Source organism: Cryptococcus neoformans (genome assembly GCF_000091045.1).
Source record: "Cryptococcus neoformans var. neoformans JEC21 chromosome 4 sequence".
Classification (NCBI taxonomy): Eukaryota; Fungi; Basidiomycota; class Tremellomycetes; order Tremellales; family Cryptococcaceae; genus Cryptococcus; species Cryptococcus deneoformans.
Genome location: NC_006686.1, coordinates 627501 through 653664, shown reverse-complemented (window position 1 = coordinate 653664; position 26164 = coordinate 627501). Strand labels below are relative to the sequence as shown.

At 47.9% G+C, this 26164-nt stretch overlaps 9 protein-coding genes across 9 annotated transcripts in view; 5 read left to right on the top strand and 4 right to left on the bottom strand.

The window, feature by feature from the left end:
• Nucleotides 1–746: 746 nt before the first annotated feature.
• CND02420 (elongation factor 3) lies at nucleotides 747–4577 on the bottom strand. The gene is made up of 4 exons (XM_570261.1): nucleotides 4376–4577; nucleotides 4137–4312; nucleotides 1560–4063; nucleotides 747–1504 (listed from the first exon to the last, which is right to left on the bottom strand). Coding segments are annotated over exons 1-4 (3168 nt in total). The 5' UTR covers nucleotides 4377–4577; the 3' UTR covers nucleotides 747–1017.
• A 513-nt stretch (nucleotides 4578–5090) lies between these two features.
• On the top strand, nucleotides 5091–7413 carry CND02410 (conserved hypothetical protein). Its single transcript, XM_024656999.1, has 11 exons — nucleotides 5091–5478; nucleotides 5543–5655; nucleotides 5724–5765; nucleotides 5819–5851; nucleotides 5914–6067; nucleotides 6144–6157; nucleotides 6219–6389; nucleotides 6442–6518; nucleotides 6568–6780; nucleotides 6827–7027; nucleotides 7085–7413. Exons 2-10 carry the CDS (start codon nucleotides 5620–5622, stop codon nucleotides 6879–6881), a joined length of 795 nt encoding a protein of 264 aa, XP_024512679.1. The 5' UTR covers nucleotides 5091–5478; nucleotides 5543–5619; the 3' UTR covers nucleotides 6882–7027; nucleotides 7085–7413.
• Nucleotides 6883–17209, bottom strand: CND02400 (hypothetical protein). The gene is made up of 16 exons (XM_570263.2): nucleotides 16605–17209; nucleotides 15587–16534; nucleotides 12006–15531; nucleotides 11802–11949; nucleotides 11416–11755; nucleotides 11194–11363; nucleotides 11025–11127; nucleotides 10310–10984; nucleotides 9970–10247; nucleotides 9518–9916; nucleotides 9198–9480; nucleotides 8504–9136; nucleotides 7969–8454; nucleotides 7787–7916; nucleotides 7182–7717; nucleotides 6883–7125 (listed from the first exon to the last, which is right to left on the bottom strand). Exons 1-16 carry the CDS (start codon nucleotides 16950–16952, stop codon nucleotides 7090–7092), a joined length of 9039 nt encoding a protein of 3012 aa, XP_570263.1. The 5' UTR covers nucleotides 16953–17209; the 3' UTR covers nucleotides 6883–7089.
• Nucleotides 17210–17326: 117 nt separating this feature from the next.
• Nucleotides 17327–18444, top strand: CND02390 (hypothetical protein). The gene is made up of 5 exons (XM_570267.2): nucleotides 17327–17451; nucleotides 17505–17525; nucleotides 17576–17628; nucleotides 17697–17800; nucleotides 17943–18444. Exons 1-5 carry the CDS (start codon nucleotides 17394–17396, stop codon nucleotides 18025–18027), a joined length of 321 nt encoding a protein of 106 aa, XP_570267.2. The 5' UTR covers nucleotides 17327–17393; the 3' UTR covers nucleotides 18028–18444.
• Nucleotides 18445–19136: 692 nt separating this feature from the next.
• CND02380 (conserved hypothetical protein) lies at nucleotides 19137–20758 on the top strand. The gene is made up of 5 exons (XM_570269.2): nucleotides 19137–19391; nucleotides 19450–19763; nucleotides 19813–20096; nucleotides 20153–20531; nucleotides 20589–20758. Exons 1-5 carry the CDS (start codon nucleotides 19286–19288, stop codon nucleotides 20655–20657), a joined length of 1152 nt encoding a protein of 383 aa, XP_570269.1. The 5' UTR covers nucleotides 19137–19285; the 3' UTR covers nucleotides 20658–20758.
• CND02370 (eukaryotic translation initiation factor 3 subunit 11, putative) lies at nucleotides 20732–22128 on the bottom strand. Its single transcript, XM_024656998.1, has 7 exons — nucleotides 21973–22128; nucleotides 21793–21895; nucleotides 21572–21695; nucleotides 21376–21517; nucleotides 21066–21323; nucleotides 20884–21016; nucleotides 20732–20833 (listed from the first exon to the last, which is right to left on the bottom strand). The coding sequence occupies exons 1-6, from the start codon at nucleotides 22061–22063 to the stop codon at nucleotides 20982–20984; spliced, it is 753 nt and encodes a 250-aa protein (XP_024512677.1). The 5' UTR covers nucleotides 22064–22128; the 3' UTR covers nucleotides 20732–20833; nucleotides 20884–20981.
• Nucleotides 22129–22288: 160 nt separating this feature from the next.
• Nucleotides 22289–23082, top strand: CND02360 (co-chaperone, putative). The gene is made up of 3 exons (XM_024656997.1): nucleotides 22289–22569; nucleotides 22621–22707; nucleotides 22761–23082. The coding sequence occupies exons 1-3, from the start codon at nucleotides 22402–22404 to the stop codon at nucleotides 22863–22865; spliced, it is 360 nt and encodes a 119-aa protein (XP_024512728.1). The 5' UTR covers nucleotides 22289–22401; the 3' UTR covers nucleotides 22866–23082.
• CND02350 (expressed protein) lies at nucleotides 23062–23947 on the bottom strand. Its single transcript, XM_570435.2, has 3 exons — nucleotides 23803–23947; nucleotides 23429–23748; nucleotides 23062–23375 (listed from the first exon to the last, which is right to left on the bottom strand). The coding sequence occupies exons 1-3, from the start codon at nucleotides 23849–23851 to the stop codon at nucleotides 23199–23201; spliced, it is 546 nt and encodes a 181-aa protein (XP_570435.1). The 5' UTR covers nucleotides 23852–23947; the 3' UTR covers nucleotides 23062–23198.
• Nucleotides 23948–25657: 1710 nt separating this feature from the next.
• CND02340 (allantoicase, putative) overlaps nucleotides 25658–26164 on the top strand; it is a 3155-nt gene continuing 2648 nt past the window's right edge. The window contains exons 1-3 of the mRNA XM_570443.2: nucleotides 25658–25854; nucleotides 25910–25995; nucleotides 26133–26164. The exon at nucleotides 26133–26164 is cut by the window's right edge and continues 57 nt beyond it. Of these exons, the coding sequence (XP_570443.1) occupies nucleotides 25791–25854; nucleotides 25910–25995; nucleotides 26133–26164 (182 nt within the window). The 5' untranslated portion in view covers nucleotides 25658–25790. The remainder of the gene's footprint in view (nucleotides 25855–25909; nucleotides 25996–26132) is intronic.

Sequence of the window (26164 nt, the reverse complement as noted above, 5' to 3'; positions counted from 1 at the left end):
CACTGATCACTTTGGCAGGTGACAGGCCGGAGCCGTCATCACGCATCACTGGGAAGGGATATAGAAAAAAGTAGAAGGCCTCCGACGTCCTCCAGAAAATATGGAGGGGGGATCGATGAAGATCGAAAATCGAAGGTCGAATGAAAGTTAAGGAGGTTTTATTATGTTTTGCCTAGCGTTATGAGTGAGGAGCACTGCGGCCCAACGGAAGTCACGTATCGCTCAGACGCAATCACAGCCAAATCCTAATCCCTTTTTTTAATAATCGGAAATAATTGCCAGCCGGCGCTGGTACACAGTTTGTAGTACAGAAAATTACCTTATTCGTTTCAGTGACATCTGTGTAATTCTAAGCTCTATAATAATAATATTACAATGAGGGCTTCGCCAACTTGATGAAAACAACCGAATCTGCGATAAACAATGCGGCGGAAAACGACGACCTATCTAGCAATTAGAGCCCGCATCATGAAGAGTGCGCAGAGGCTGTAAACCGAGATCGAGGGCGGAAAATTATCTTTGTTAGAGATGTTGATCTCAGATAGAAAGAGAATGTACGGTTGTATGACGATTCCCGCGAAAACATGTCAGCGGTTTCGTGCCAGTATTATAAATAATGAGCATAATAATGATTAATCAGAGGCTCAGAACAATGCGCTACCATAAGATAGCAGCAGAGGCATTAATAATACCACTCGAATTTGCCATGAGTTCCTAAATAATCACAGAAATGAGCTGCATTCAGTGGCCACCGCGTAAATGTGAATTATTTGTACTGGTACCTACGGAAAAGAATGTACCTCCCCTCCGTCCTCCTTCCCATTTGATAGTGAATAGTCAGCGGATGACAAGGACTCAGAGTTCAATTGCATCATCCCTGTTGGATCAACGTTGCGTTACACGTGTGGATTTGGCAATACCGTCCCTATGGGTATATACATCATGCAATGGCGAAGAAAAAAGAAGTCTACATTATTCTACTAACCACGAAACACTTCCAGCACTATAAAAGGAAGCTTAAAGCTCTTCATCACTGAAGACTTCCTCTCCTCGCTTCCTTCTAGCCATTCGGTCCTTCTTGGCTTTTCGCTTGTCGGCGGCAGAAAGCTTCTTCTCCTTCTTCGCCTTGACGATGGGGTTACCCAAAGCGTCGTACTCGACCTCGTCGTCATCGCCGGCCTTCTTGTCAATCCTCTCACCGGAGCCTTGACCCTCAACCCAGTTGTGTCCAGAAGCCTCGAGATGACCCTCACGCATGGCCCAGACTTCGGTACAGATGGACTCAGAGAACTCTCGGTTGTGAGTAATAATAAGAACACCACCCTCGAAGTTCTTAAGGGCCGCGATAAGGGCGGCAAGGGACTCTCGGTCGAGATAGTTGGTAGGCTCGTCGAGACAGATGATGTGGGGTCTTCGCCAGGTAGCGGCACCGAGGACAACCTTCACCTTCTGACCACCGGAAAGACCTCGCATGGAGTTGTGGGAGACGAATTCGGCATCGAGTCTATAAGTACACGTGAGCGAAATATCTTAAAACATCGAAAAGCAACGTCACTTACCCGAAGTCCTCGAAGTGCTTTTCGATTTCCCTCCTGACCAAGGGCCTCATGAGACCCAATCGCTGAGCCTCCCTGGTGTCGAGCTCCATAACCTTCTTCTCGAAACCACGGGCAACAAGTTCGTCTCGAGAAATCCAGATGTTTTCGGCAGAGGACATACCCTTGAAGGATACCTCGTACTCGTAGGACTGCTTGAGCTTCTTTCTAGCAACAAGCTCATCGATGATTCGCTTGACACCGTCCTTGATAACGGTGGCACCCTCCTTCATCTTGGCAAGCTCGGCCTCGGTCATGACCCGGTTAGCCTTGTGCATTTCCTCCAAGTCCTCACCGGTCTGGTATCGCCAGAGCATGTACTCAAGGGGAGTAGAGTCAAGGTGGTTGTCAATGTGGTGGAAAGCGTGTTGGGCGACGTAACCGATGACTAAGTTAGGGTGTTTCCAGACCTGACCGCCAAGGTTGGGCTCGGTCTCACCAGTGAGGAGCTTAACAAGGGTAGATTTACCGGAACCGTTGGGACCAAGAACGGCAACTCGAGATGAGAGAGACACCTGGAGAGAGATGTCGTAGAGTTGCTGGATAGAAGAACCAGGGTACTGGAATGAAACGTTTCGCATTTTGAGCAAAGACTTCTCCTTGGTCTTCACACCATCAAGGAGAGGAGGGTTGGGAAGCTTGAACTGATAATCCTCAGCGACATCGAGTTGGTAGTAGGACTTAGCCTCAGGGACGTGCTTGACGAATTCCTCAAGGTTACCAGGGTACCTCTTCAACTTGAAGTTGTTAAGATGAAGAACGTCGGTAACAGTTCGGTTAAGGAAGTCAGAGTCGTGAGAGACAATGATGGAGGTACATCGAGTAAGGGAAGTGAGATAGTTGATCAGCCAGTCAACGTTAAGAACATCCAAATGGTTGGTAGGCTCGTCGAGCAAGAGAATGTCGGCCTTGAAAAGAATGGCTCGGGCAAGAGCAAGCTTCATCTTCCAACCGCCAGAAAGAGAACCAATGGAGTTCTTCTGCTTGACTTCGTCGAAACCGACAGATTCGAGAGTGGACTTAATTTCCTCAGGGGTGGCGAGCAATCGCTTGTCACTCAAAACCCAGTCAAGAATGGAGATCTCAGCCTCGGAACCGTCGATGTCGTGCTGAACGTAGAAAGTTCGAACTTCGGTGGGGGGAGGGAAGCCCTCAACTTGATTGTTGATGATGGCGTTCATGAGGGTAGATTTCCCGGAACCGTTACGACCACAGAGACCATATCGGTGGCCTCGCTTAAGACGCATGTTGGCGTGGTGGAGCAAGATCTTTGCACCGTAAGCCAAGTTGAACTGCTCAATGTTACAGAGGTCCTCGCCCTCTTCTTCATCAGGGAACTTGGCGTCGTCAGTCTCAGCCTCATCAGCCTTCTTCTGAAGGAGCTCTCGAACAGCAGGAAGAGAGTCGTAGGAAGGGAGAGCGAGCTTGAGATAAGGAGGGAGAGTAGACTCCCAAGTCTTCTGGTCGAAGTTGTGGTGGTTCACAAGAGAAGCGGCGAGGACACCGGCGTAGGCAAGACCAGGGTTGGTCTGTTCAACGGAAACACCACCGTGCTTCTTGACAAGAGCGACGAAGTTGGTGGCGAGGTGAGGTCCCTCAGCGACAGGAAGAGGAGGAAGGTCTGAGCCATCAGACTCAACTGGGACCTTACCAATTCGACGAAGGGTAACAATAGCACGGTTGGCGACTGATCGAGCCTCAGGGTCGGCGATGGTCTCAGCAGTCTTGATAAGACGAGGCAAAAGCTGAGGAAGGAAAGGTCGAACGGTGTATTCGGAGTCGACAAGCTTGGACATGTTGTCGGCGATAACACAAACCTTTCGCTTGGTGGCGGTAGGTCGCTCATCAAGACCTCGGATAAGGAGAGGAGCAATGAGGGAGATGGTAGGGGCGGTAACTTCAGAAACGAAGGTGGTTGCTGAAAGGAGAGAAATAGTCTTCGGAACCTCCTCGATGGGGTTGAGGAGAGATTTAACCAAAGCAGGAACGAACTTCTCAATATCCTTGTTCTCGACAAGAGACACAGCCTTCTCGAGGGTAGCCTTCGCAGCCTTCTTAACATCAGACTTGGTGTCCCAAACGGCTCCGGCGAGAACAGGAACAAGGTCAGGCATCGCCTCGCCCATCTGGTAAGGGGCAGAAGTGATCAACTGCTGGAGAATCTCAAGAGAACCAGCCTTGATCTGCCACTTGCCAGAAGTCCTGATCAAGTTAAGAAGAGCGGGAAGGAGAACGAAAGAAGCCCATGGGTTCATGCTCTGCACGATGGCCTTGACGGCAGCGATGGCGGCAGTCTTGACAGCGGCGACCTTGTCAGCGAAAGCCTCGAGAAGAGCGGGGAAAGGAGTGTTCTCGGCAGAGGAGATAACGTGAGGCTCGAGAAGCTGAGCAGCACCGTTCTCGCAGAGAGTAGAGATAACCTCGCAGGCACCTTCACGCGCAGATTGAGACTTCTTGTCATTGAGAGCCTGGTAATCTGAGTCAGCTAAAAATTTTCTTCATCGCCACTCTCCATCAAGGATATTCTTCTCCGTCACTCACCTTGACGATAGCATCGTTGAAGCCGATCTGAGTGAAAAACTCAACACCTGACTTCTTGACGGCGTCGGCGAGAGCAAGACCAGCCTCGTCACGGGCAGCCTTGTCGGCAACAAAGAGGGTGGCGAGGTCGAAAGAGCCCTTGCCAGAGGAGGCAGCAGCGGTAGCAGCAGGAGCCACTAAATACACAGTCAACGAAATGCCCTTGAATTATTACAACTGTTCGCCACCAGGTTACTCACTCTTTAATATCTAATGAGGAGGTCGAAGTTTTAGATGTTTTTGATAAGACTTGAAGTCTTGGGGATAAGAGTACAGGACAGATGCACTGTCGTTAAGGAGAGTGTTTTTGAGGGGAGTGGGTAAGCTTGAGCGCTGTTGCGACACAAGAAGAGATGTGATGGAAAGAAAGAAAAGAAGAGATGGAAAGAGATTTGACGAAAGGAATTAATATTTTATCCTGCAGTGGAGCAGCGAGCACAAAAAAAAAAATTCCCTGGGGCCGCCAGCCCGTTATTCCCAGTTGGGCAATTTGTCATCTCCTCACCACTGCGGCTTTATCGGCATTAGCAAACGTGGCGTTTTGCCACCACGCCTCCACCAAACCTGTCCACCGAAAACCTGGCTCTGCTGCCACTGCCGATCAGTGCAAGTGTTGTCATATGTACGTATGTCGCAAAAAGTATTGATTATCCGCAAGTGCTTCCAGTCCGTCGTTCTTCTTCTATCCCGAATTTCACCCGTCTGCACCTATCTTGCGCAATTCCATAAATAACCCATTCTTCCGTTCCGTTCCGCAAGGGCATCATATACGCATATACAAGGTAGAATGAATAGTCATCAGTGGCGATTGGAAACTACGGCGGCGGTATGAGTACACGAAAGAAAATCTCGGTCATTAATAGGAAAAAAATTGAAACAAACTTCCGAAAGATATAGAAGTCATCCAACCAACATCGATGGCAGAAAACAAGACAACCAACAACCGACATGACAACAAGAAGAAGGGAGATCAAGACGGATCGACACAACCTTCCGCCACCTGCCGCTGACCATTTTTTCTTTTGTGTATCACCGAGGGAAACTATTAATACAGAAGGTGTACTGCTATAGAGGGCCCGGCAAAATTCTAAGCTCGACACAAGCCTAGTACCGTAGGAGGAGAGCGCTCCCATGGTAGGGAAAAGCGAGTGATGAGGAGGAGGAGGACCGTGACTCGAGCAGCAGGGTGCATAGTGAGCAGCGATGCAGCGGCCTCTGCCGAATGCCTCTTCCGGCTATTGCCACCATACTTGAGCCGGCGTCTGTTCCGTAATTAAACTATCAGACTGCTGTATATCTTCTAGTATGTATGCTTGCGGTTTATCGCCTTTATATGTCGTATCTGTGTTGACATTTCGCCTACGAAGCTAGACACAGCATATTCCTCTCAGGAATCCAAGGACTCAAAAGTACAACCTGCTTTTGCAATCAATTTGCTACTGAAATGGACGTACAAACCCTTTTCAATGTTAAAGATAGGGTAAGCAATCATTGAGATCCACAAATCCTCGACTAAGCTGAAGATGGGATACGTGCATTGCTTCTTAGGTGGTTTTGGTAACAGGAGGTGGAAGGGGAGTTGGTGAAATGGTACTGCGCCATGTATCTCCTTGCCAACGATTACTGACACAGTCATGGTTTAGATCGCTCATGGTTTCATTGCCAATGGCGCGAAGGTGGGATCTTCTCTTTCGCAACGTTGGAAGTCTCTGGTGGGCTCACATCATGGGAAAACCAGGTATACATCTCTTCAAGAGATGCTTCGGCATGCGAAAAGACGGCCAAGCGTCTCACGGAACTGGGACCTGGTCAGTGCATTGCCATCCCTGCGGATCTATCTAAATACGACGAATGTTTAAGACTGGCAGGAGAGATAGAGAGGAGAGAGGAAGGTAGGTCACGACATTGTCTACATTAGTCTTGAAATCCAAATCTAGCCATGTAATCATATTAACTTTTCCCTCACAGTATTACATATATTGGTTGGTGTTTATCCATCACGACGCTTCAAAGAATTGTCTTTTATAATATGTGTCTTTGCAGGTAAACAACTCTGGGGTGACATGGGGTGAATCATTCCACTCTTATCCTGACTCGGCATTTACCAAACTTCTCACTCTAAATGTACAACGGGTTTTCACAATCACGCAGAAGCTGGTGCCCATGCTTGAGAAGGCATACCAACAAGAAAATTTTGTTGGGCGAATTATCAACGTAAACATTGAGTCACCGCGTGTAATTTCGCACTCTGACAAAGATATGGTAGATTGGATCCATCAACGGAGTCAGTGTACCTGGCCTCGAAACTTATGCTTATTCAGCCTCCAAAGCTGCCCTCCACCAGTTAGTAACAGTCACGTTTATTCAGAATATGTTGATGAAAATTGTAAAGGCTCTCGAGGCATCTTGCTAGCCGTCTTGGCCCTACTATCACAGTAAACACATTGGCATTGGGGCCATTCCGCAGCAAGATGATGAAACATACCCTTGACAATTTTGAAAACGAGTTGGCAGAGGCTCTACCTATGAAGAGGATTGGTGCACCAGAGAACGTTGTCGCTACTTGTTTGTGGCTTTCTGGGCCTGCTGGAGACTGGATAACCGGGTAAGTTGGCAAGTCTAGCCACCTGGAGAAGCTAACTTTACGACAGAACTGTTGTTCCCGTGGATGGCGGATCCCTTGTGGCAAGTAATTCCAAGCTGTAATATGGACAAATGTATGTTGTAGCATGCAGTTTGGCGAAAGGAAGAAGTGTAGATAGTAATAACTGGCATTATCTATTGAAACTCCTATACAATTAAAGAACAGCAGATATAAAGAGCCCAAAAAGGTAGAGAAAGATACAGAGACGGTAAGCCAAAAACTACAAATTACCGCGGGTTAGGTCAGTGTTGTAATGAATGAGCAGCATCTTCATATGGTTGACTTTCTCAATGACGACCCGGAAGACTTCCTCTGTCAGTCAGCTGGGGATTATGATATTATTCAATAGGAGTTTGACTCACATCCTCACTGGACCTTGGCTCCTTATCTTTTCCAACTAGATGCTTGGATTTGAGCTTCCCCAATAGCCCCTTGATCCTCCCTCCTCCTTTCTCCTCTGTCTCTGGCACTTCTTCCACGGACCTCTTTCCGCTGTTAGGCGAGTGATCATTCGTGGATCGTAAATGGGCGTGTCGCTGGCTACTCCCTTCTGAAGGCTCAGACCGAATGTCCAAATTGTTGGAGTAACCACGATGTACAGATTTGGACCTTCGTTTTTCTTCTGGCGGAACTGCTTCATGAGACATAACTCGAGAGATTGTCCGGATAAGGTCTTCGTCGGGTTCGGGAGAATTACTAGAGTTCTTGAAGGCATATCGGAGATTCGAAGGCGATTTAGGAGGGTGCTGATGAGAACCTTTGCCCTTGTGAGCTTTTTCTGCCAAAGCGGTGACTGATGCAGCCTGCTTAAGACGCTCTTTTGACCTGAAGAGGCTTGTCTTTTTGAAGATTTGTGAGATGATATCACCTGACTGGGACCAAGCCGAACTCTTAACATCTGAAGGCAAAGAGTCAGCATGCTGACTCAGTATTTTACAATGAAGAACGAAGACCGTGTGTAGCTCACCTCGCTTGATGTGTTCAAAAAGATCCTCCATGCTCCACACCTTGCTGACATAGACCATCTCTGGCGTTTTGAATCTAAAGTCAACACAATCTGGCATGCTAAAGGTGCCATGTTTCCGAGTATCATCACTCTAAAGACAGAGTTAGAGCAATGGTTTAAGCACAACCTGATAAATTACTTACTTTGTAGCTTAGGTTGAAGCCCATTCCCTGTAATCTAAATGTCCCGAACATCTTGTTTGTCGATGCGCGCAGTCTCATCTCCTTGGTGTCCTCAATTCTCTTAATCGATACAGGGTCACGGTCGGATTGGGGTAGAGAGAGAAGCGAAACCTGTGACCTTGATCGTGGCAAAGGACCATTCTCTATACCAAGAGGCTCGCCCCGTTTACCGCCTAGATCGTCCATGGAAGTCATTCCTGCCCCGCGAAAGATGGATGAGGTTGGAGTAGTGGAACTTGCACCATTTCCACCAGGCGGTTTGACAGCGGTACCGGATATTTGACGGCGACGGGTTCTGTCAGTGAAGAGATAATCCATAACATCTAACCCAACCCTCTCCTCCAGCTTGAAGCGGATGTTGACGAATTCAATATTCACATAAGGGAAAATAGGAATACCGCCGATCGAGGGGCGAGTGGACCAATAAACTGCAGCGAATGGCTTCTTCTGTGACCAGTATCGTCAGTGACAATTTCATTGTATCAGATATACTTACTATTTTCTTTTTGCTTGGATCATCTCGAATGATGATCTCTGGATACAGCGTGTTCCACTTGCCATTGAGAGCCTTCAAATCGCCAATTACCATTGCGTTGTCCATTATGCCGTTCTTACTGGTTAACATAGAAAATACGGCACCGTTGATGTCAACCTTCGCCATAGTTTCAAGCCTCGATTCTCGCAGCATATGCCACGCTACACCTCCAATTCGCACATCCATTTTCGTTGATGTCTTCATAGCAGCTCGCGCATCGTCTTTCGCAGACGTAGCTCGAATTAGGGCGTTGATTGTGTACATGTTTTCATACCCAACTTGCAGCTCAGATCGTATCTTGAAAAGTTCTTCCTTTCCAGTGTCGTTAAGCCTCTCGAAATTCGATTCGTAGCCGTGCTGCAGCTCAAGAAGGCCACGCATGTGCGTTTGCAAGGCGTTGATGTCTGTGACTAATTTTCCGAGGTCTCGGTCTGCTGCATCAAATGTGCGAGTAAAATCGTCTATAGCTTCCGAGCGGTCTTTATGCCCGGGATCTTCGTACATCAGCAGATCCGTTACGATGACATACAATGCCTCAAAATTGCGGGAATTGGCGGTCACGGTAAGCATGGGAGCAATTATAGCAGTATAATCCTAGCATATCATAAATATGATCAATAAAACCTTGTTTATTCCGACACGTTAAGACACTAACCTGATGAACTCTAAGGTGCTTGATAGGCTCTCCATATTCATCCAAAGTATCCGGCCATTCTAAGCCGCGAGGCATACGGATATTGTTGAACTTGTCGATGGAAACCATGATATCGGATTTTTGCAGGACACGGTCGTAATCTGTAGCCTCACTCTTCACGTCCAAAAAGATTTCCAGTGGTATGAAGTCGAGGCCACGAGGCATGCCGAGCTGTGTCCGCTCCCTCTTGAGAGCCTCTGTAGTTGGATAGAAACCCTGCAAACCTTGCATTGAAATGTAATTCCTGCAGCATCAGTATAAGCCATTTTGAGGGAACCTACCTGTCAAGCACATCTGCCATCATATCATCAATGGCGTTAGAATCGATGACTTTAAACTGTTTGAAGGAGAATTCCTCCGCGGAAAGAAGCACGATGGCGTTCGGATCGGATTCGCTGCGAAGCGCAATCTGCGGTTTGAAAACAAGCACATGTCTGTTGGGCTTAACATCACAATCGTCGGGCAATCCGCGATGTGCTCGGAGAGACCCCTCCTCGGCATTATCGTCCGTATGGAGACTGTCCAACGCGGGTTTGTCAGAGAGCCATCGGATCAGGTCATTCACCATTTGCTGATCTGCCGAAGTGTTTTTGGTTTGTTCATCCTCGAAAACCTCAGTCTCAGGCCGCGCACGCCGGCGCACACGCTGCTGATAAGTGTCAAGAATGCCGCGCAAAGATCTACTTCGGATGTCAGTTTGCTATGCGTCATGGCTGCGAGTAGTTCGACTTACGCGTAAGATGTGTAGTATTCTTCCTTTTTCCTGTCCCCCATCATATATAGATATTTGAACCCAATGTTCCTTGACCCATCTGTTAAAACTAGTCTAGGCCCATGTATGTGTATCATATCCTGAAAGGCAGCACCGGAAAGTGGCCGCTCAAACGTAGTAGTGGTGGTTTGTTTTGAGTATTCCAGGGTTTCATCACTGAGATGGCGAGTCTCTTTTTCAAGATCCTCGTAATGCTTGACTAAGACGTTGATCCTATTTAGAGTTACTGCTCGGTCCGACTATGTCAAAAGGTAAGCATCTGATTACTCATAAAATCATTCAAGAAACAATGGGAACTCACTTGATTCTCGTCATCTTGAGGGGGAGGGTAACTATCTAGCCTGGCCTGCAATTCATTGATCCTCTTCTGGGTGATCGAACGCTGTGCGTCCCGTACACAATCTGCCATCCCAAGGTAACAGTGATGAGTAGCTTCGTGACCGAATTTACTACTTTCTACACCAAGAGAACTACTTGCTTGGCTACCTGAGTCATCATGGGAAGTACTAGCCCTGGCCTTGACTCGTTTGCAGTAAAAGAGGTGAGGACAGTCACCGAAATCAGCTAGTTCTATGCGAGGGTCCTTATCACTTGGTTTGCGGTCTACATCAATGAAGTCACAATAGTTATACCAATGTCGGGTTTCAGGCGGGAGTGCTGAAGCTCGCGGAAGAGGATCGGATGGCGGGGTATTATCACCTTTGATACGCTCCACAAAATGAGCTCGCACGCCTTTGACCTTGAGGTCATCAGCAAGGATGTCCCCAGCGTAGAAAGGTTTGTGCACAACGACAGTAGACCGCCCAAGCTTTTCGTGCCGCTCAATCTTCTCCTGCGCACGCTGATGCGCATCCGCTCTGAACCGGCCAAAACGAGCTTTGATACCGAGGGACTCAGATTTGCCGGTAGTCGAATGATCCTTGCTCACTTGGGAGTACATATGGGAGATGTATACTGGTCGTAGATCAAATCGATACTACATTCATTAGCAAAGCAAATGCACAGAAAGAACCTACTTTTATAGTGCCAAGACTGCGACCGAACTTCTTGGATGGCGGTGGAGAATCGGGGAATAATTTGCCATGACGGATAGGTAATGACATCTGGTGGGAGAAAAGTCTGGCCTACTGTAAGCGCCTCCCAGGAAGGGGCAACGAAGATAAAAAAGAGCCAAAAAATACTCACTTCCACCAGCTCAAGAAGTGATGTGATGCTTTGGGAGCAAAATGAAGACTATTGACGCTGTCTGGCGTCTCTTCTTGCGTCCTGTGGGCGGATCCATTTCCATTGGGCGCTACAAGAGAGACGGAAAAGTGAATGAAGTCGCTTCGGAAGCCTTCATAAGAGTCTACTTTCTGTGGAAGACCCATGAGTTCTTGTGCATACAGATCGACCTCAGAAACTTACTCTGCCCAACCTTTTCTCTGCCTTGGCAATCGCTTCTGGTGAGCGAAGAATGACTTGCTGATGTTGCAGAAAAGTAAATTCCCGACATTGTCTGTGGAGGAGATTCTCCGTGTCACCACATCCATGTTGACAAGACCAGGGCCGGCAAGTCCTTTCAAGCTTAAAACCAAACCCAACCCTCACCCCCCCAACAAATTGGGCGCAAGGTTTGGTGTAACGTCTTTCGAGGGGCACTACATCAGTATCGTCCAGGATGTCACGCTCTCGAGCATGATCATGATGATCATGTCGATGATTTCGATTATTGCCGATTGCTGCCCCGTCGTGGAATGGCGCCAAACTAGATAATGTCAGTACTAGGCAAGCTGATCAATCTTTGTACTTACTCTGGGATAGCTACGACGAGCTCGTCAGCCAGAATTTGAATAGCCTCCTTATCCGCGTTCGGCTGGTCAATCAACAACTGAGTATTGCCACGCCATGCCAGACAAAAGCCAGAACCGAGTCCGGAGACGGAATACGGATCAAAGGAGCCTAATTGGGATCAACAACCAGATACTGGTGAAATATCTTACGGAGCTTAAGCTTACCCTTGAGATGAAGATGACACGGCCCTACAAAATCCACAATAGGTTTCCAGTGAAGTACAAGTCGAAATTTGTCCCAAAATCCAACCCTTGGCGAAGGATCCCGGGGGGGATGAGACAGAGTTTCTATGACTTTCATCAGATCTTGGATAGCAGGCTGATAAGAATTTCCCCAGGTAAACTCCGTCGTCTTCTTTGAAGAGATCTTGAATTTCGGCTCAGCATATGTCTTGACTGGCATAATCGTTTTTGCAATTTCCAGGACAAACGGGGAAGCACCGTTGTGGCCGCATCCTTCTGGTATAACCTTGACCGGAACATACATGACTGAATCATCGTCAGCGAGTTCCTCCGCAATAACCATAGTTGTCTCCATGTAAAAGGCCGGTTTTTGTTCATTTTTATTGACTCGTTGCACTCGGATAAGAGGAAGAGGATAGTCTCGAAGGGTACACTTCGCCTCCGCCATGGACCACCGAATGTTAAGGGGAACCATGAGGGAGAAGTTGACATCATCAGAAAATGGAGCAGACATCTTGCCCATGTAATCAATGATCTGCTTCCGGTCAAGGCCTGGCTTTGTGATCACAAGGTTGACCTCATGAAATGCTGCTCGAAAGAGGGGAGCTGTGCGGCTCGAACTGACTACTCGAATCGGAAGCTTGATGTTGACACCAGACCCACTAATTGCCTGAAGAGCCAATACTTCCCTTCTGGCCTGCTCATGTTTGGCAGCCCGAATACGCCTGATCCATGACTGAGATACTAGCAGATCGAGCGCCCATCTGGCTCTTTCAGGACCAACGCTATGCTTCTTAGTGAGGACAAGCATCCGTCGCCCACTTCCAGTTCTCGTATCCTCCTGTACCTCTGGTTGAGTGTCGGGGTCGCTAATAAGCAACAGCTTCTTTGCAAAATTGTCTTCTAGAGCGTTTCTCTTAGCTTGTTCTACCAGACCCGCTCTCCAAATGAGGTTAAGGCTTGTTTCTACAGGGTCGTCTTTTATCTCAAGTGATATATATCCAACGCTGAACGAGAAGGTTGGAACATTCTTAGGTTGCTCTGCGCACGGCTTGAAGACGGTGGTAAAGGGAATTTTGCCTGAGACCGTTCGGAAAAGGAGCTTGCAGGCTTTGACGGTCACATTGATGTTGAGGATGAGGCTGTTCAACTTGTAAGAAAATGGGATACGAACACGAAAAGATTCTATTCGGGGGGAAATGACAAGCGGCAAGTGAGGGTCCGAGAGGGCGAGTGCGAACTGCTTGATACGACCGAGCTCTTCCCAGCTACCGATGATCCGGGGACTAGGAACGTATAACAGCAGTTGTTCAGCTGTGAACACCATGCCTTTGTAAGGCTGTTTGCTGAAAGTAATACCGGAGCTATACATGAAGAGCTGTTCTTGAAGAGGAAATGCGAAGTGAGCGGTCATGCCGGGGATTGAAACGTCAATACTAAGGTTGAGATTATTGCTGGGCAAGGCGGACTGAGTGACCTGAGATTTACCCGACCCCGACCTCCAAGCTGCGCTTACTCGCTTGACCATCAAACCAGCGAGAAGATGGCAATATATATGGGATAGATCGGAAATCAAGGTAGGTGATTCCATCCGAGTGGTAATTTTGTACTCAATATCGCTACCGGGTGCTGGTTGCTGAGCCGCAAAAGAAGTATGTGATCGTGGAATCCTTAGCCATGGTCTCCGCGCTTGCTCTGTGCCTCTCATCTCAAATGGGGGCACGTTATTCGCAAACTTGCCCTCATCCATTGCTCGAAGTTGTTTAGCTCGTTGAAATCCCCAACCAACAAATTCATCGTCTTCTCTCGCCTTTGGGGGGTCTTTTCGCAAAACGCCCTTTTTGAACCCGCCTTTTTTGATGAACATTTCGCCGTTGTAGATAGGCTGGAAGTATGTTTCCTCGGTGTTGATGGAAACCAACGCTGCACTACCCCCTGTAGAACGAAGCTTGGCCCCAAATGCAAGAGATTGCGTGGTGATATCTTCGGGAAGTCGTAGCTTGGCTCGGCGGGGGGTGGTCAGTGTATGGCGCCAAGGGAGAGATTGGATGACGGTTTTGTGATACGCATATTCCAATTTCAACACTGTCCGGAACCATAATCCTCTGGTCAGACCCAATGCACATTCGGGGTTTGGATCCCTAACACCTAAGAAAACGTTGACTTTGCCCAGTGAAAGCCTGGCTGATATTCCCGAAGGTAGCTTGTCGAGGATAGTGGTGGTCTTTTTCCCCTCACTTGGCGAAGGCTGACGATCATCTTTGGGCCTTCTTTGATGCGCCTCTCCCATACCTATGAGAGCCTCCACAACTTCCTCTTTCCATAAATCCACGTCTATTCCTTCCTGTATACCCACATCCAATCCACAGGAAATGGAACTCCAGTCAAAAGATGACGATTCTGTCCCGTCCGGCTTAACCTTAAGCCTCCCAAGTATATCCCCTGTGACTGTGCCGTATATCCTTCCAATTTCTGCGAGCTCATACACTTTGTCTCCTGAAAGTGTCATCTTGACTCTGATGGGCTCCATTTTTACGGTGGCATCGCATCTCATGGAAATGGACAGATTATCCCTGAGTTCTGCCTTGTTGGCCGTCGATCGTCGGCGCAGTGCTGCTGGCAGCATAGAAGGGTGCACGGCGAAGTCCAATTCGTCATTCTCTTCTCTCCTTTGCTGCAGTTCTTCCTCTTCTTTAAAAGCTTCTTTGGTAGCCACTCTGTCCCGGCGACGGGCGATGATATCTGAGAAAGAGGTGTAACAACTGGAATGGACGCCAGCAAGGGCGAATGTGAGCGTGGTTGTGTTCTCTGACACCCTATCCGCAAGGACTGCCATGATATCGCCCACATCGAAAACCATTCGAAGCCTGGGGGGCAACCAGCCAGACGGGTCTTCGTGTGAGATAATAGGTGATTCGGACGACGGTGGAGGCGAACTGGTAGGACTTTTGGGATAAGTGGCCTTCCAAGCCGCTTCAAGCTCGTGTAATAACTGCAGATCGCCCGCGCAATCCACACTTGCAACATCGGCTTGGCAGACTACAAGGGCAATGTTTGGGTCACTGGCGAATAATAGTTCCTCCCTATTCCACCCTTCAGGTCGCCATGACGAGAAACCAATCACTTGCGCTTGCCGAATTGCAAACAACTGCGACTTGTCATTTGAGCTTTCGCCAGGCGCAATACACTGGAGCTCAATACTTTTCCACCCAAACTCTGCACCCACACCACGGATGATGGACTCGGGACTAGAATTGGTACCAAAGGCGTTGCGAGCGCGGTCATTGTTAGATGAATCGGCCGATGAGAGAGCACATCTTATCTCAGAAAGCTCGAGAATGATTGTGTAACGGTCCCCCGTTGGTGAAGATGACAGATCAAGGGATGAGATGGATGATAAGTGAGACTGGGACAGGGAAGGCATAATTGGAGAAGGATTGTGAAGGTGGTGAAGAAGAGTGATATGGGCGAATGACACTTTTGTCGACTGCATGGCTCTTAAGATGACCTGATAGCTACTGTCAGTGTCGTCCGGCTAACCTTTGTGTAAGGAATAAACGTACACGAGCAGTCCCATGCGTTGACCATCGATTCATACCCTTCTTCTCCATTTGCTTATTTTTCTTCGATTTGTTGAGCAATTTATTTGCTTTCTCGACGGCCTCTATAGTCGTGCGCAGTTTGCCCATCTCATATACCGCGCTCAGAGTGTCCTCGCCCAATAACCCTTTTTTGGGACCAAATCCAAGGCTAAGTCTCACACTAGACCTTTCATCTAATGCCACTAGAGTGCTCACCCCTGCATCTGATGAATGGAGATCATAGACAGGATGGCATCGCTTAAGAGGCCGGAAGGAGATGAACTGTGACCTACGAGCGGTGGACGATTTGAGGTCGGGTATGGAAGGCTTAGCAGACGGAGGTGGGCTGTTCCGAGGGTCGATACACCGAATAGTATCGATGTAGATGTTGAAAGAAACGGAGCCGTACATTCGGCCTGTGGCACGAGTCCAAATCTTGTTCGCTGTTCTGGACATTCGAGAGTGGAAGGGCTTCGGGCTGGATAAACGGGGGGTTGTCTGCGCCTTCTTGCCAGGCGAAGGAGGGAGAGAAGCCTCACAAGGTTCAGCCAAAGGAGGCAAGGCAAATGATGTGTGCATGACCGGTGAGCCGGAGAGAGACTGTGTGTGTCGAGACGGCGTCGACATTGCTGTGGTTGGAAATGAAGGCGGGATGTCATACTCATCTTTAAAGCTGATAGAAGATAAGGATCGAAAAGGGGCTTCCCTTTCGGGAGCGGTTGAGACAGCTGCTTCTTCGGCCATACCACGGAACTCGACCTTGACGCCAAACCCCAGCTCTTTCCAAGTTAATTCGATGCCATCCAAGTCATCAAAGATAACCCTGCAATTGACAAGTTGGATGGAGACGAGTCGAGCAATCGAAGGATAGTGGTGAATGAGCAGTCGGAGAATAAAGGTGATAAGCCTGTTCTTGAAGCGGCTTGGAGACTATTGGTTTTTCGGCGTCAATATATTTAGTCGTGTGATCGGCTGCGGCTGAAATGAAACGGTCACTGACTCTATGCTGTACGGACGGCCTTCCATTTTTCAGATCTCCCGATGGATTGTTCTTGATTCTCCAACTGACCCCTTCAATTCTAAGCACAACAAGCCCGGTCACGTCTCCTTTGATGCCACCCCACGTCCACCTGGCTCTCTCTATTCTCAATGTAGGGATTATATCCTCTTGCTCATGTTCATTTCGCCATTCCAGACCTGTAATGGATATAACGCTAAAGCTCGATACTCTGACTTGAGTGAATGTGCGCAAAAGTAGTGGGAGGATGTGCAGGTGGACGACCAAAGAGGAGAGGACTAGAATAAGCAAGGTGACGGATATGGCTGTAAAGGATGGGAGGAAGAGCATTGCAGAGGGGCGAGAAAGGGGCTGTTTTGAGCTGTAAGGGATTGCGGGTAGGGCGTTCTGGCCTAGAGGTGCGGCATGTGCTATTTATGACAGAGAGCGGCAGATGGCGGGCATGGCCGGCCTCCACTTTTTGGCTGGGGGATAAGGGGTGGATGTGGATGGAAGGACCAGGCAGGAATATACCGGGCGGAGCAGGGGAGGCTGAGTCTTGTGCCGTATTTGTATGTGTGATAAGGGAGGGCGCAACAATTTGACAACTCTTCACCCGAGCCGGCGAGATTGAACGGGGATGCGTCATGTCGACTTCACAACATCTTTATTTAACTCGTCACGTGACTACCACCTCGGCCACACCTTCACCTGTAGATTCGTTCCATTTCCAGCCCAGCGCATCCACGCACTCTCCTTCCCGAGCCCACACAGTACGGCAGACTCACCCCAATGTCCAAGCTCATAGGAAGGCTTCTTGTCGGTCTTGCCTGTCTCGCCCTCTTCCACGGTCAGTCTTTCGCTCCTCTTTCGCGACCTGCAGACTGATTGGCGCATTCATAGCCGCCTTCTCTACATATGAACGTATGTCGAGACTGACTCTGTCAGAAACATATTAACCTGTACTCCTGCAGATCTTTCCATTCTCAAAGCGCTCTCAAGGCCGACGTCAGGCTTGCCTCTCTCTGTGTGTACTGTTTCCGTCAAATGATCCATTGTGTGCTTGGCACAGGCTTACAGACAATGATTTGAAAGATTGTCATTGAAGCATTCGTTTCTTTGATATGTTTCATAATAGGAATCGTCTACGCAACAGGCGAGTTGAAAGACGTTACTTATCGGGGGGAGCTGGCTCATCGGTTAGTCTTCTTTCGTTACTTTCTGTTGCTTGCTGCAACACCGTCACCTGCTTTAAGCATATGAGCGGAATTGAAGTGACTTGGAAAACCCAAGTCGTGTCCATGCTATCCAGGTATACGAGGGCTGACGCGCATTGTTCAGTACTATTGATGATTCTGATGCCCGGATGGGCTTCATGAAGTTATCGAAGCGGGGAAAAGCTATTTTCGGGGACTTGGATAGATGATACCTAGTCGGCGAACCGCGGTTACGGGCCATGTAATCTATTTTTGACGAAATGTAAATGCATATGCACACCAACAAAACTGGACCCAAAAAAGGACCCTCATCATCAACCGGTCCCTCCGCCGATATAGATACACTAACGCTCCCTCAAAGCCCACTTCAGACCACCCCATCTTCTTCCATTCCTCTCCACCCCGGTTCTCACGCCCTTCTTTCCACCCAAACGTTCCCTCTCAGATATTCCAGTCCATCTCCCACGTCCGTCTACCCAATCCTGCACTCGAACATTCGATGGTAGTTTTTCTTTTGCTGAAAGAAGCTGATCTGATGGAGAAGGGAGCTGACGAAGGGGGTTTACAAGAGGAATGGCAGGGAGAGTGCGAATATGTGGGCGAAGCTGAGCAGGAACGAGGGAAAGAGGGATGTATCGGGGCATGATGTAAAGTAAACTACGTAGCTTTGCGTCAATGACAATGTTCACAACTACTATCAGATACAAGCCTGGAGTCGGAACTTACGATGTGGCGGTCACTCAATGGAGTAACTACTGTATGATTAAAAAGAAGTTTCCTAGTCGTATATGATCGACCGTGAAAGTCCCTGTCGAAATTCTCGAATTATTTTCTTGTATACGTTGAAAACTTGTAGATAGTCTCCGTAGAAGTGATGATGAGATAGAAGCGAGCTTATGTGGTTACCAGGTGGCGGCAAATGGTAGATAAACGACGCAACCTTGAAAAATTCGGTGTCTTGGATTACTAAGTAGGGTATGAAGACAAGAACTACCGTGGATATGCTTCGAGTAGATCGAGAGTGGCAGCGATGGGAGGAAAGAGACGACGAGGGAGGAGGAAGAGGAGAAACGACGACGAAGAAAGTAAGTTGCCACGTGGAGTTTAATCCACGTCAAATGCTGTTGATACTAATATTCCCGTCGGGGCCCCCTTGCTGTATCTCGACGATCGACGATCAACGTTTGGGGCCGAGACTCCTCCTCCCTTGTTGGGAGGATTTTGGATTAATCTCGGATTATGACCAAGATTATGACGTCTGTTCACAGAGTCGACAAACATATGTTCATGCTTATCAATCTTTCTCTTACAAGCGGTACATACTCTTTCCTTGGTTCGTTCATATATAAATGGGGCACATGCCTTACATGCAAGCAATATTATCACAGTTTTGTACAATCTATCAGCAATCAGCACGGCTACCAACACCATCCACCGATCATCGACTTTACTACAGCAACTTTGAAAATGCCTGTTGTCAGATTCCCTACTCTTGCAGAGCCCGTCTCCCTCGGGGCTCTTCAGCTCAATACACGAGTGATTATGGCTTCTCTCACTCGCAATCGCTCTATCCGTAAGTTATCTTGTTCCATACTCATGCTACCCTGTGCTAAAGCCAGACATCTTATCAGCCACAACGGTTCCCAACGAGGACAACGTAAAGTACTATGCTCAGCGCGCTGGGCCTGGTCGCTCAGGCCTTATCCTCTCTGAAGGTACACTCATTGCCCATCAAGGTACCGAATGGGAGAATGCTCCTGGTATCTGGGATGAGGAGCACGCAAACGGTTGGAAAAAAGTCACCGACGCCGTACACGACAAGGGCGGGTTGATTGTTGCTCAGCTATGGCATACTGGACGTGTTTGTCATCCAGACATGATTGAACAAAAGAGGAGTGGAGACCCAGTGTGGGCACCAAGTGATGTGGGTGCAAGAGGTGGGAAGGTGCGTATTCTCCCGCACAACGCACAATGAAGATTAATTATTTTACAAGTTCCGCACACTTCCTGGCAAGCCGGGATACATTTCCGATCCCACCCCTATCCCTGACCCAACATACATCCTCGACCAGTACTCTAAAGCTGCAGAGATGGCCAAGCTCGCTGGATTCGATGGCGTCGAACTTCATTCCGCTAATGGCTATTTGATTGAACAGTTCTTGTCGGATGTTAGCAATACAAGGACAGATAAATGGGGCGGTAGCGTGGAGAACAGGATCAGATTTGGTTTGGAAGCTGCCAAAAGACTAATCGACGTTTGGGGGGCTGACCGAGTCGGGTAGGTGCAAATCACCCATGATGATAAGTCAGCACCATGTCTGACAGATTATATAGCGTCAAAATCTCCCCTTGTGGTGGATATAACGACACTTATAACACTACCGGTGACTCTCGTCTCGAGACTTTTAAAACTTACATTTCACGCCTTGACTCTCTCGGTCTCGCGTATATTCAGCTCATGGTTGCTGTCCTTGGCGACGACCATCATGGAGGCAAGCCCCAGGGATTTCCTCATGATATTATTGGCACTTATGGCCCGTTAATCAAGAAGAGCAAGCTAGTTGTGAATGGGAACTACACGCCGGAAAGCGGTGAAGAGGTAGTGAAGAGTGGCAAGGCGGCAGCTGTCGTCTACGGGAGGAACTATGTTGCGAATCCTGATTTTGTCAAGCGCATCCAACAAGGGTTGCCTCTTGCCGAAATCAATATGAAGGTAAGTGATCTTAAAAAAAAGGAATTTACAGCTTGCAGCGTGTTGACAGATGATTAGGGTCTTTACACACCAGCTGTTGAAGGGCAAAATGGTTCCGGCTACAACGATTACCCGGATGCCGAGTAGAAGGTCATGAGGGTGTGAAGATTGGAGACGTTTTGGAGATTTTAGTCCTAGAAAATGAGAGTAGAGATTTCAAGCAGATCATATGTAGATGCAAGTAACATCTCCATGAGCTTCGTTGCAACTTCAAACTGAGCGCTTTAGCCAGCATGAATACACATAAATTATGTCGATACACTCTGTTCCAATGTGAGTTTCTTGCTCAGGATCATGACGATCTCTTACAAACAGATCCGTGGTATGGTCATTCTCAACCGCGACCAAAGCACGTTATCGATGCATGCATGATCCAGATACCATCGAACTCCAGAATGCTTTCAAAACCGTCTAATAACCCGCCGCAGCCACCAACTTGGTCAATTCTACCCTTCGTCAGCATGAACCTCTTCCTTTCAAGGCCAGGATACTCACGGCCAAGCTGAACATTCTCCTTGACAACACCGGCCTTTACATCATTCTGCCCGTTGTTGGGGATGACCGCATCCTGCCCCTCCACTGTCCACTCAACCTTGCTGCACCACTCTCCTACCTTGTCGGAAGGGATATCGAGCCATCGAGAGAGTTGAGAAAGGGATATCCTACGGAAGCATGAGGCGATAGACGCGGAAAAGATGAAGCGGAAATCGTCCAGGGGAGAGGCGTGTTGTGGGAGGTAGCGCGTTCGGAGGACTATCCAATACCTCGTCAATACCACTTTCAAATCTTGAGTTTCAGAACCTACTTTTAGCTGCCTCAGAATCAGAGTTGATCTCTTGCCAAAACTTTGTGAATTGGCATGTCCGGCTGAGTTCATGAAGCCTTTGAAGGTAAGGCATGACAATTACAAGTGCTTCATCCGCCGATTCGATATCGTGGAGAATAGCCTTCAGGCGTTTGTCAATGTCATTTCATTTTTTTATAAGAAAGAAAGTACACACAGAAGGCTCCCTGAGCATTTCCAAGCACAAGTTGAAATCAGGTCCTGACACTGTAGCTGCAAGAGCCTTGATGAGTATGTTGATGATAACATCTGGGTTGCTGTGTTGAGGATTGAATTGGTATCTAAATCCACTGTCAGCTATCTACACACATAGTAACCTTCATCCTAGTGACAAGGCGCAAGGTTTCCATTCGGAAACCAATGAGACCACAGACGAACAATTTAAGGATAGCGAGGTTGCCGAACAAATCGTACTGTCCTTCCTTCAATTCCGTGGCAAGGTAGTCCTCCATGAAAGGCAAGTTTGATGGGTTGTATCGGTCTTACATAGCCAATGAATTCCATTAGCAAAAGTGCTTTTCACCCACTTTCACTTGATGAAATCGCTTCAGCACTCACCGACACCATGGATCAACTCGTGGATGACATCAGGCCTAGTAGAGGGGGTATGCCACTCTTTCAGGTTCTCGGGGGAGACGGCGGTGACCATTTTGAGCTTTTGTATGGAATATAGATGTTCTGTCTAGATACACCGAAGAGCGGCAGCAAAGGAGTGGGAGACAAAGAATTCGTTGATGACCCGCCACGTGGCTTATCACTATTCATCAGCGATTAGACCCGGTTGAAATCCACGTCAGGATTTCGGCGTGCGCCGTCGTCGCGCCCGTCGTTGTTGCCTCCCTCCACCACCATCATCCTCTTGGCGGTCGAAGAAGGAAGCTCAACGAGTGACGACGTCGCAATTGCTGTAGCTGGAGAAGATACCGATCCTGCTCAAGGAAATAGAAACGACAAAATCACATTGCTCCAGTAAGGTATCATCTTAATATGCCTGACGAAACCTCTCAAACTCTCCGCCAACTCAAGATTAAAACCGGTGTCGTCAAACGCCTCCACAAAGAAGAATCCAGCTATATTCAGGAAGTCGAAGATCAGCAGAAGGTCGTAGAGAAGCTCAAAGCGGATGGTGCTGACGGTGCCGACATACGGGCAGCTGTTGGTAAAATTCCTGATTGGGTACAAATAGAAGCTCATCAGCTATGGTAGGAGCGGGTACTGAAAGATTCAGAAATGATGGTACCTCGCACAAGAAGGTCATTAGAGGAAGCCTTCCAAGCACTTGAAGATCTAGTGGTGGGTTTGTACTTTAACATTCCGCGACTTTACTTCACTGAACAGTCTTGCAGAATGCCCTTGGATCGGATGAATCCATCGCCGGTACTCAAGAATTCAGAGAAGCTTTTAGTCAGCTGCAGCAAGTTGAGGTGGACTGGAAAACCGACGGGAACTAAATTCTCTTTTCTTCCAAAGTCCTTCTCGTCATCAAATCCATATTATATAACGGTTCATGTTTGGATACCGATAGTGCTCATATGATATGTGCGCATAAACATAGTCTATTGCCTTCAATAATCGGCTGCGATACCCGAGAGCTGTCAAGAAGCGGAGGAAACAATTTTAATGTCCAAAAGTAACCCATCAAAATGGCATGAAGTTCATCATAAAATCGTACTGTATAAAACTCACTAAAATAAACGGCTAGACTCATCAAACGGGTATACAAGGTAAAAATGGAACGTCAAAAGTGGAAGTATTGTCCATAAACAACAACATCTGAACTACTCTTAAGAGCTTGTGGACGTGGCCGTCGCCGTCGCATCCTGATCGACACCATTAAGAGTGATAGCCCATTGTTGCGTAGGGTTAGGGGCTTCCGAAAGGGTAGCGGTAACGGTGGCAGTAGGAAGATCGGCCGAAGTGAAATTGGCTGGAGTAGAGGCGTAAATTGAAAACTTTTTCGACTGGAAAACAAAATCAGATTAACGGCACGTCAAAAGCAGAAGAAAGGACATACTTTGGCATACACTTCTCCGTGATAGGTGTTCATGAACAGCAGATAAAACCCGTCTCCTGTAGGGATGTTGGATCCTAAGTCAACCTCCATCTCTCCACCATAGTTCTTATATCCTGAGGGTAACCTCTCCATAGGTACTCGCAAAGCAATGGGAAGGAAGCCGACCATAACGGAACGGTTGGAATTGTGTAGCTGAACATCGAATGATTGAACACCGGTGCCACTGCCAGTTGTCCATGCGAGTAGGTTTTTTTCGCCAATGACCCAGGGGTTGGAAGGATCAGGGTTGGATACCGGCCAGTAGATAGTTGAGACACCGGCTACTCAAGAAAATTAATTCGGTCTCTTCGTCGAAATAACTGGTAATAACGTACCTGAGACGAAGGGGATAAGTGGCAAGACAATCCAGCTGAGAAGCCTCATGTTGGTTCTAGAAAGTTGGGAGGATTGGGTATGATTGCAGAATTCAGAGTCGCGTGCAGTGAAGCGTAAGAATACGAGAATAACTATGAGAGACAAGACCCGAACGCGCGCAAAGGCATTGTTAAATGAGTCGCACGTTTTTCTCCATTCACATTTCCCAGAATTTATCCAGGGTGGCATTCTTAACCCAGGCTTAATTATTAACATTGCTAAAAAAAATACAGCATATGTAAAAATATCAGAAGGCGGGAACGACTAGAAGGAAGGAGAAAAAAGAAACAAATCACCACGTAACCAAATATCGCTAGTAGTTCACCGTGCTGGTCGATAATGGCTCGTATTACATTGGGCGTGAGCAATATAAGTATGATTATACACATGGTGGGTGCACGGGGATGACAGCAGTGGTGAGATGGTGTTTATGATGGGCGGCACATGATGGCGAACAAGCTTGTTGGGCTGGCGCTGACAGGCATTTAAAGCATAGTAGAAAATACATCGTATACAGTATTAGTAGTAATGGCCTCGCGAGACCTGATCATTTACCTGGGACTATGGAGTCTGCCACGATTCATGATGTAACACAACTAGACAAAAAATGATGGAAGAGTCGATATAATATCTTACCTTTGCTCATACGAGTCATCAGCTACTGTTCATCAGTCCGATATTACTACTGCCCTCCTCCTCAATGTACATGCCTTTCGTGCTTACTAACCCAATATCAAACTGACTTTCAACCATTTCTAATGCCTATTTGAACCAGCTTTCATGTCGCCTCCTGCCACAATCCTCGTCTTTTTGCTGATCATCACCACTGCCCAAGCTGTTGACATTATCTTCCCGTCAGACGCATTCGAATGGAAAAGTGATGATACACATATTGTTGAATGGGAAGTGAGTCTTGCCAGATCAAATTGTATTACCATCCGATGCTTGAATGATTTGGAGGTGGAATATTGACTTCCCTTCCAGTCAAGTAAGAACGGCCAGGGCCCCTTCTTCAGCATATCCCTCCTATATCCCAATATATCTGCGATTTTCCTTATGACTGATATTCCGACGGATCATGATTACCTTGCGTATTCGCCTAACCCCGCAATTCCATCCGGAGATGGATACACACTCGCCATCATATCGTCCCACAACCTGACAATTTCTAAGGCAAACTTTGCGGTAGACGATAAACGAGAGACCGCACCTGTCGAAGTCTTTGCATTTGGCGATGGCAGTGCAGGAGGGCGGAGTAGTGGTAGTTCGAGCAGTAGAAAATCATCCTCTGGCTCAAAAAGACAGATAGTGGAGTAAATATAAGCATCTTTCTCTTTCGCTGACGTGGTTCTCCTCCTTGTAAGACTGGCTGACAAACTGTTTCGGTTCTAGGCGGGTGTTGCTGAAGCGCAAGGGTCCTTCGGAATCCAGCGTAGTATCAAAAGCGAACGACCTGTTTCTGGGGTCATTTTAGCCGTGGCGTGGCTGTTGTACTGTCGAGGTAGTCTGAGGCAGAAAAGCCAAACATTGCGACATTATTATTATAGCATGTGGCTACAGTGTATGTTGCATTGTGGATGACACTACGTACGTACGAAAAATGCAGTGAAGGAAAGAATGAACGTACATTTAAACGGCTGTCCTCGGCTCAGGCAGCCAAAGCCGACGGTGCAGCTGTTCGCTCCGCCGCCGGGACGAGCATCCGGTAGAATCGGATCCGACATGATAAGATTACCCTGGCGGTCAGTGCTTTGCCCCCCCGCCGTATAAATCCCAGCCAGCGCCTACCGCCGGTCAACAGCCAATCACCGGATTCTCAACACGAGAGAACGAATGTCATCAGAGTCACACCGCTATATATAGTCTATTGGCCTTAATCTATTGGCCTGTACTCCTCCCCCACATCTCATATCAATAAGATCTACATTATCAATATAAACACACAGCCATGCTCACCCCACAGCAGATCCCACTTGAAGAGTTCGACTCCAATATCAAATCCAATTATGTCGGTACGCCGTCTTTCCTGATCCATCCCTGTTCGCTGTTCGTTTACATCCACAGTAGAGGTCTCTTCATCTGCCCTCGGTGGTGAAGTTGTTGCATGCTCAGACGATTTCTTTGCTTCTTGTCATAACTTGATCAAGCCCACTGTACGTTTCGTTTCACGCTGGCATCTTAAATCGTGATTGCAGAATTGCCGTCCATTGCCGACAATGACATGGGTCGCCTTGCAATTTTGCCAATTGAACTGCAAAACGCCTAGAGCGAGCTGACTTGAGATGGCTAGCCGTCTGTATCCATGAAAGGTCAATTCGGGCC

Bases quoted from the DNA above. Each gene is read 5' to 3' on its own strand.
- CND02400 (XM_570263.2), bottom strand. From the start codon at position 16,952: ATGCTCTTCCTCCCATCCTTTACAGCCATATCCGTCACCTTGCTTATT. The intron at 10,985-11,024 runs GTAGGTTCTTTC...TAATGAATGTAG, and splicing joins GCAGTCTTGGCACTATAAAA to TATCGATTTGATCTACGACC. The intron at 7,917-7,968 runs GTAAGTAATTTA...CTCTGTCTTTAG, and splicing joins GCTTCAACCTAAGCTACAAA to AGTGATGATACTCGGAAACA.
- CND02370 (XM_024656998.1), bottom strand. From the start codon at position 22,063: ATGGTCACCGCCGTCTCCCCCGAGAACCTGAAAGAGTGGCATACCCCC. The intron at 21,896-21,972 runs GTGAGTGCTGAA...TGGCTATGTAAG, and splicing joins CGAGTTGATCCATGGTGTCG to ACCGATACAACCCATCAAAC. The intron at 21,017-21,065 runs GTGAGTATCCTG...GACGAAGGGTAG, and splicing joins GGAGAATGTTCAGCTTGGCC to AATTGACCAAGTTGGTGGCT.
- CND02360 (XM_024656997.1), top strand. From the start codon at position 22,402: ATGCCTGACGAAACCTCTCAAACTCTCCGCCAACTCAAGATTAAAACC. The intron at 22,570-22,620 runs GTTGGTAAAATT...CAGCTATGGTAG, and splicing joins GTGCCGACATACGGGCAGCT to GAGCGGGTACTGAAAGATTC. The intron at 22,708-22,760 runs GTGGGTTTGTAC...ACAGTCTTGCAG, and splicing joins AAGCACTTGAAGATCTAGTG to AATGCCCTTGGATCGGATGA.
- CND02380 (XM_570269.2), top strand. From the start codon at position 19,286: ATGCCTGTTGTCAGATTCCCTACTCTTGCAGAGCCCGTCTCCCTCGGG. The intron at 19,392-19,449 runs GTAAGTTATCTT...ACATCTTATCAG, and splicing joins CACTCGCAATCGCTCTATCC to CCACAACGGTTCCCAACGAG. The intron at 20,097-20,152 runs GTAGGTGCAAAT...CAGATTATATAG, and splicing joins TGGGGGGCTGACCGAGTCGG to CGTCAAAATCTCCCCTTGTG.
- CND02350 (XM_570435.2), bottom strand. From the start codon at position 23,851: ATGAGGCTTCTCAGCTGGATTGTCTTGCCACTTATCCCCTTCGTCTCA. The intron at 23,749-23,802 runs GTACGTTATTAC...TTTCTTGAGTAG, and splicing joins ACTTATCCCCTTCGTCTCAG to CCGGTGTCTCAACTATCTAC. The intron at 23,376-23,428 runs GTATGTCCTTTC...TTTGTTTTCCAG, and splicing joins ACGGAGAAGTGTATGCCAAA to TCGAAAAAGTTTTCAATTTA.
- CND02420 (XM_570261.1), bottom strand. The intron at 4,064-4,136 runs GTGAGTGACGGA...TCAGATTACCAG, and splicing joins TCAACGATGCTATCGTCAAG to GCTCTCAATGACAAGAAGTC. The intron at 1,505-1,559 runs GTAAGTGACGTT...GTGTACTTATAG, and splicing joins AAGCACTTCGAGGACTTCGG to ACTCGATGCCGAATTCGTCT.
- CND02390 (XM_570267.2), top strand. From the start codon at position 17,394: ATGTCCAAGCTCATAGGAAGGCTTCTTGTCGGTCTTGCCTGTCTCGCC. The intron at 17,452-17,504 runs GTCAGTCTTTCG...GCGCATTCATAG, and splicing joins CTGTCTCGCCCTCTTCCACG to CCGCCTTCTCTACATATGAA. The intron at 17,629-17,696 runs GTGTGTACTGTT...ATGATTTGAAAG, and splicing joins CGTCAGGCTTGCCTCTCTCT to ATTGTCATTGAAGCATTCGT.
- CND02410 (XM_024656999.1), top strand. From the start codon at position 5,620: ATGGACGTACAAACCCTTTTCAATGTTAAAGATAGG. The intron at 5,766-5,818 runs GTACTGCGCCAT...GTCATGGTTTAG, and splicing joins GAAGGGGAGTTGGTGAAATG to ATCGCTCATGGTTTCATTGC. The intron at 5,852-5,913 runs GTGGGATCTTCT...TGGGAAAACCAG, and splicing joins TCATTGCCAATGGCGCGAAG to GTATACATCTCTTCAAGAGA.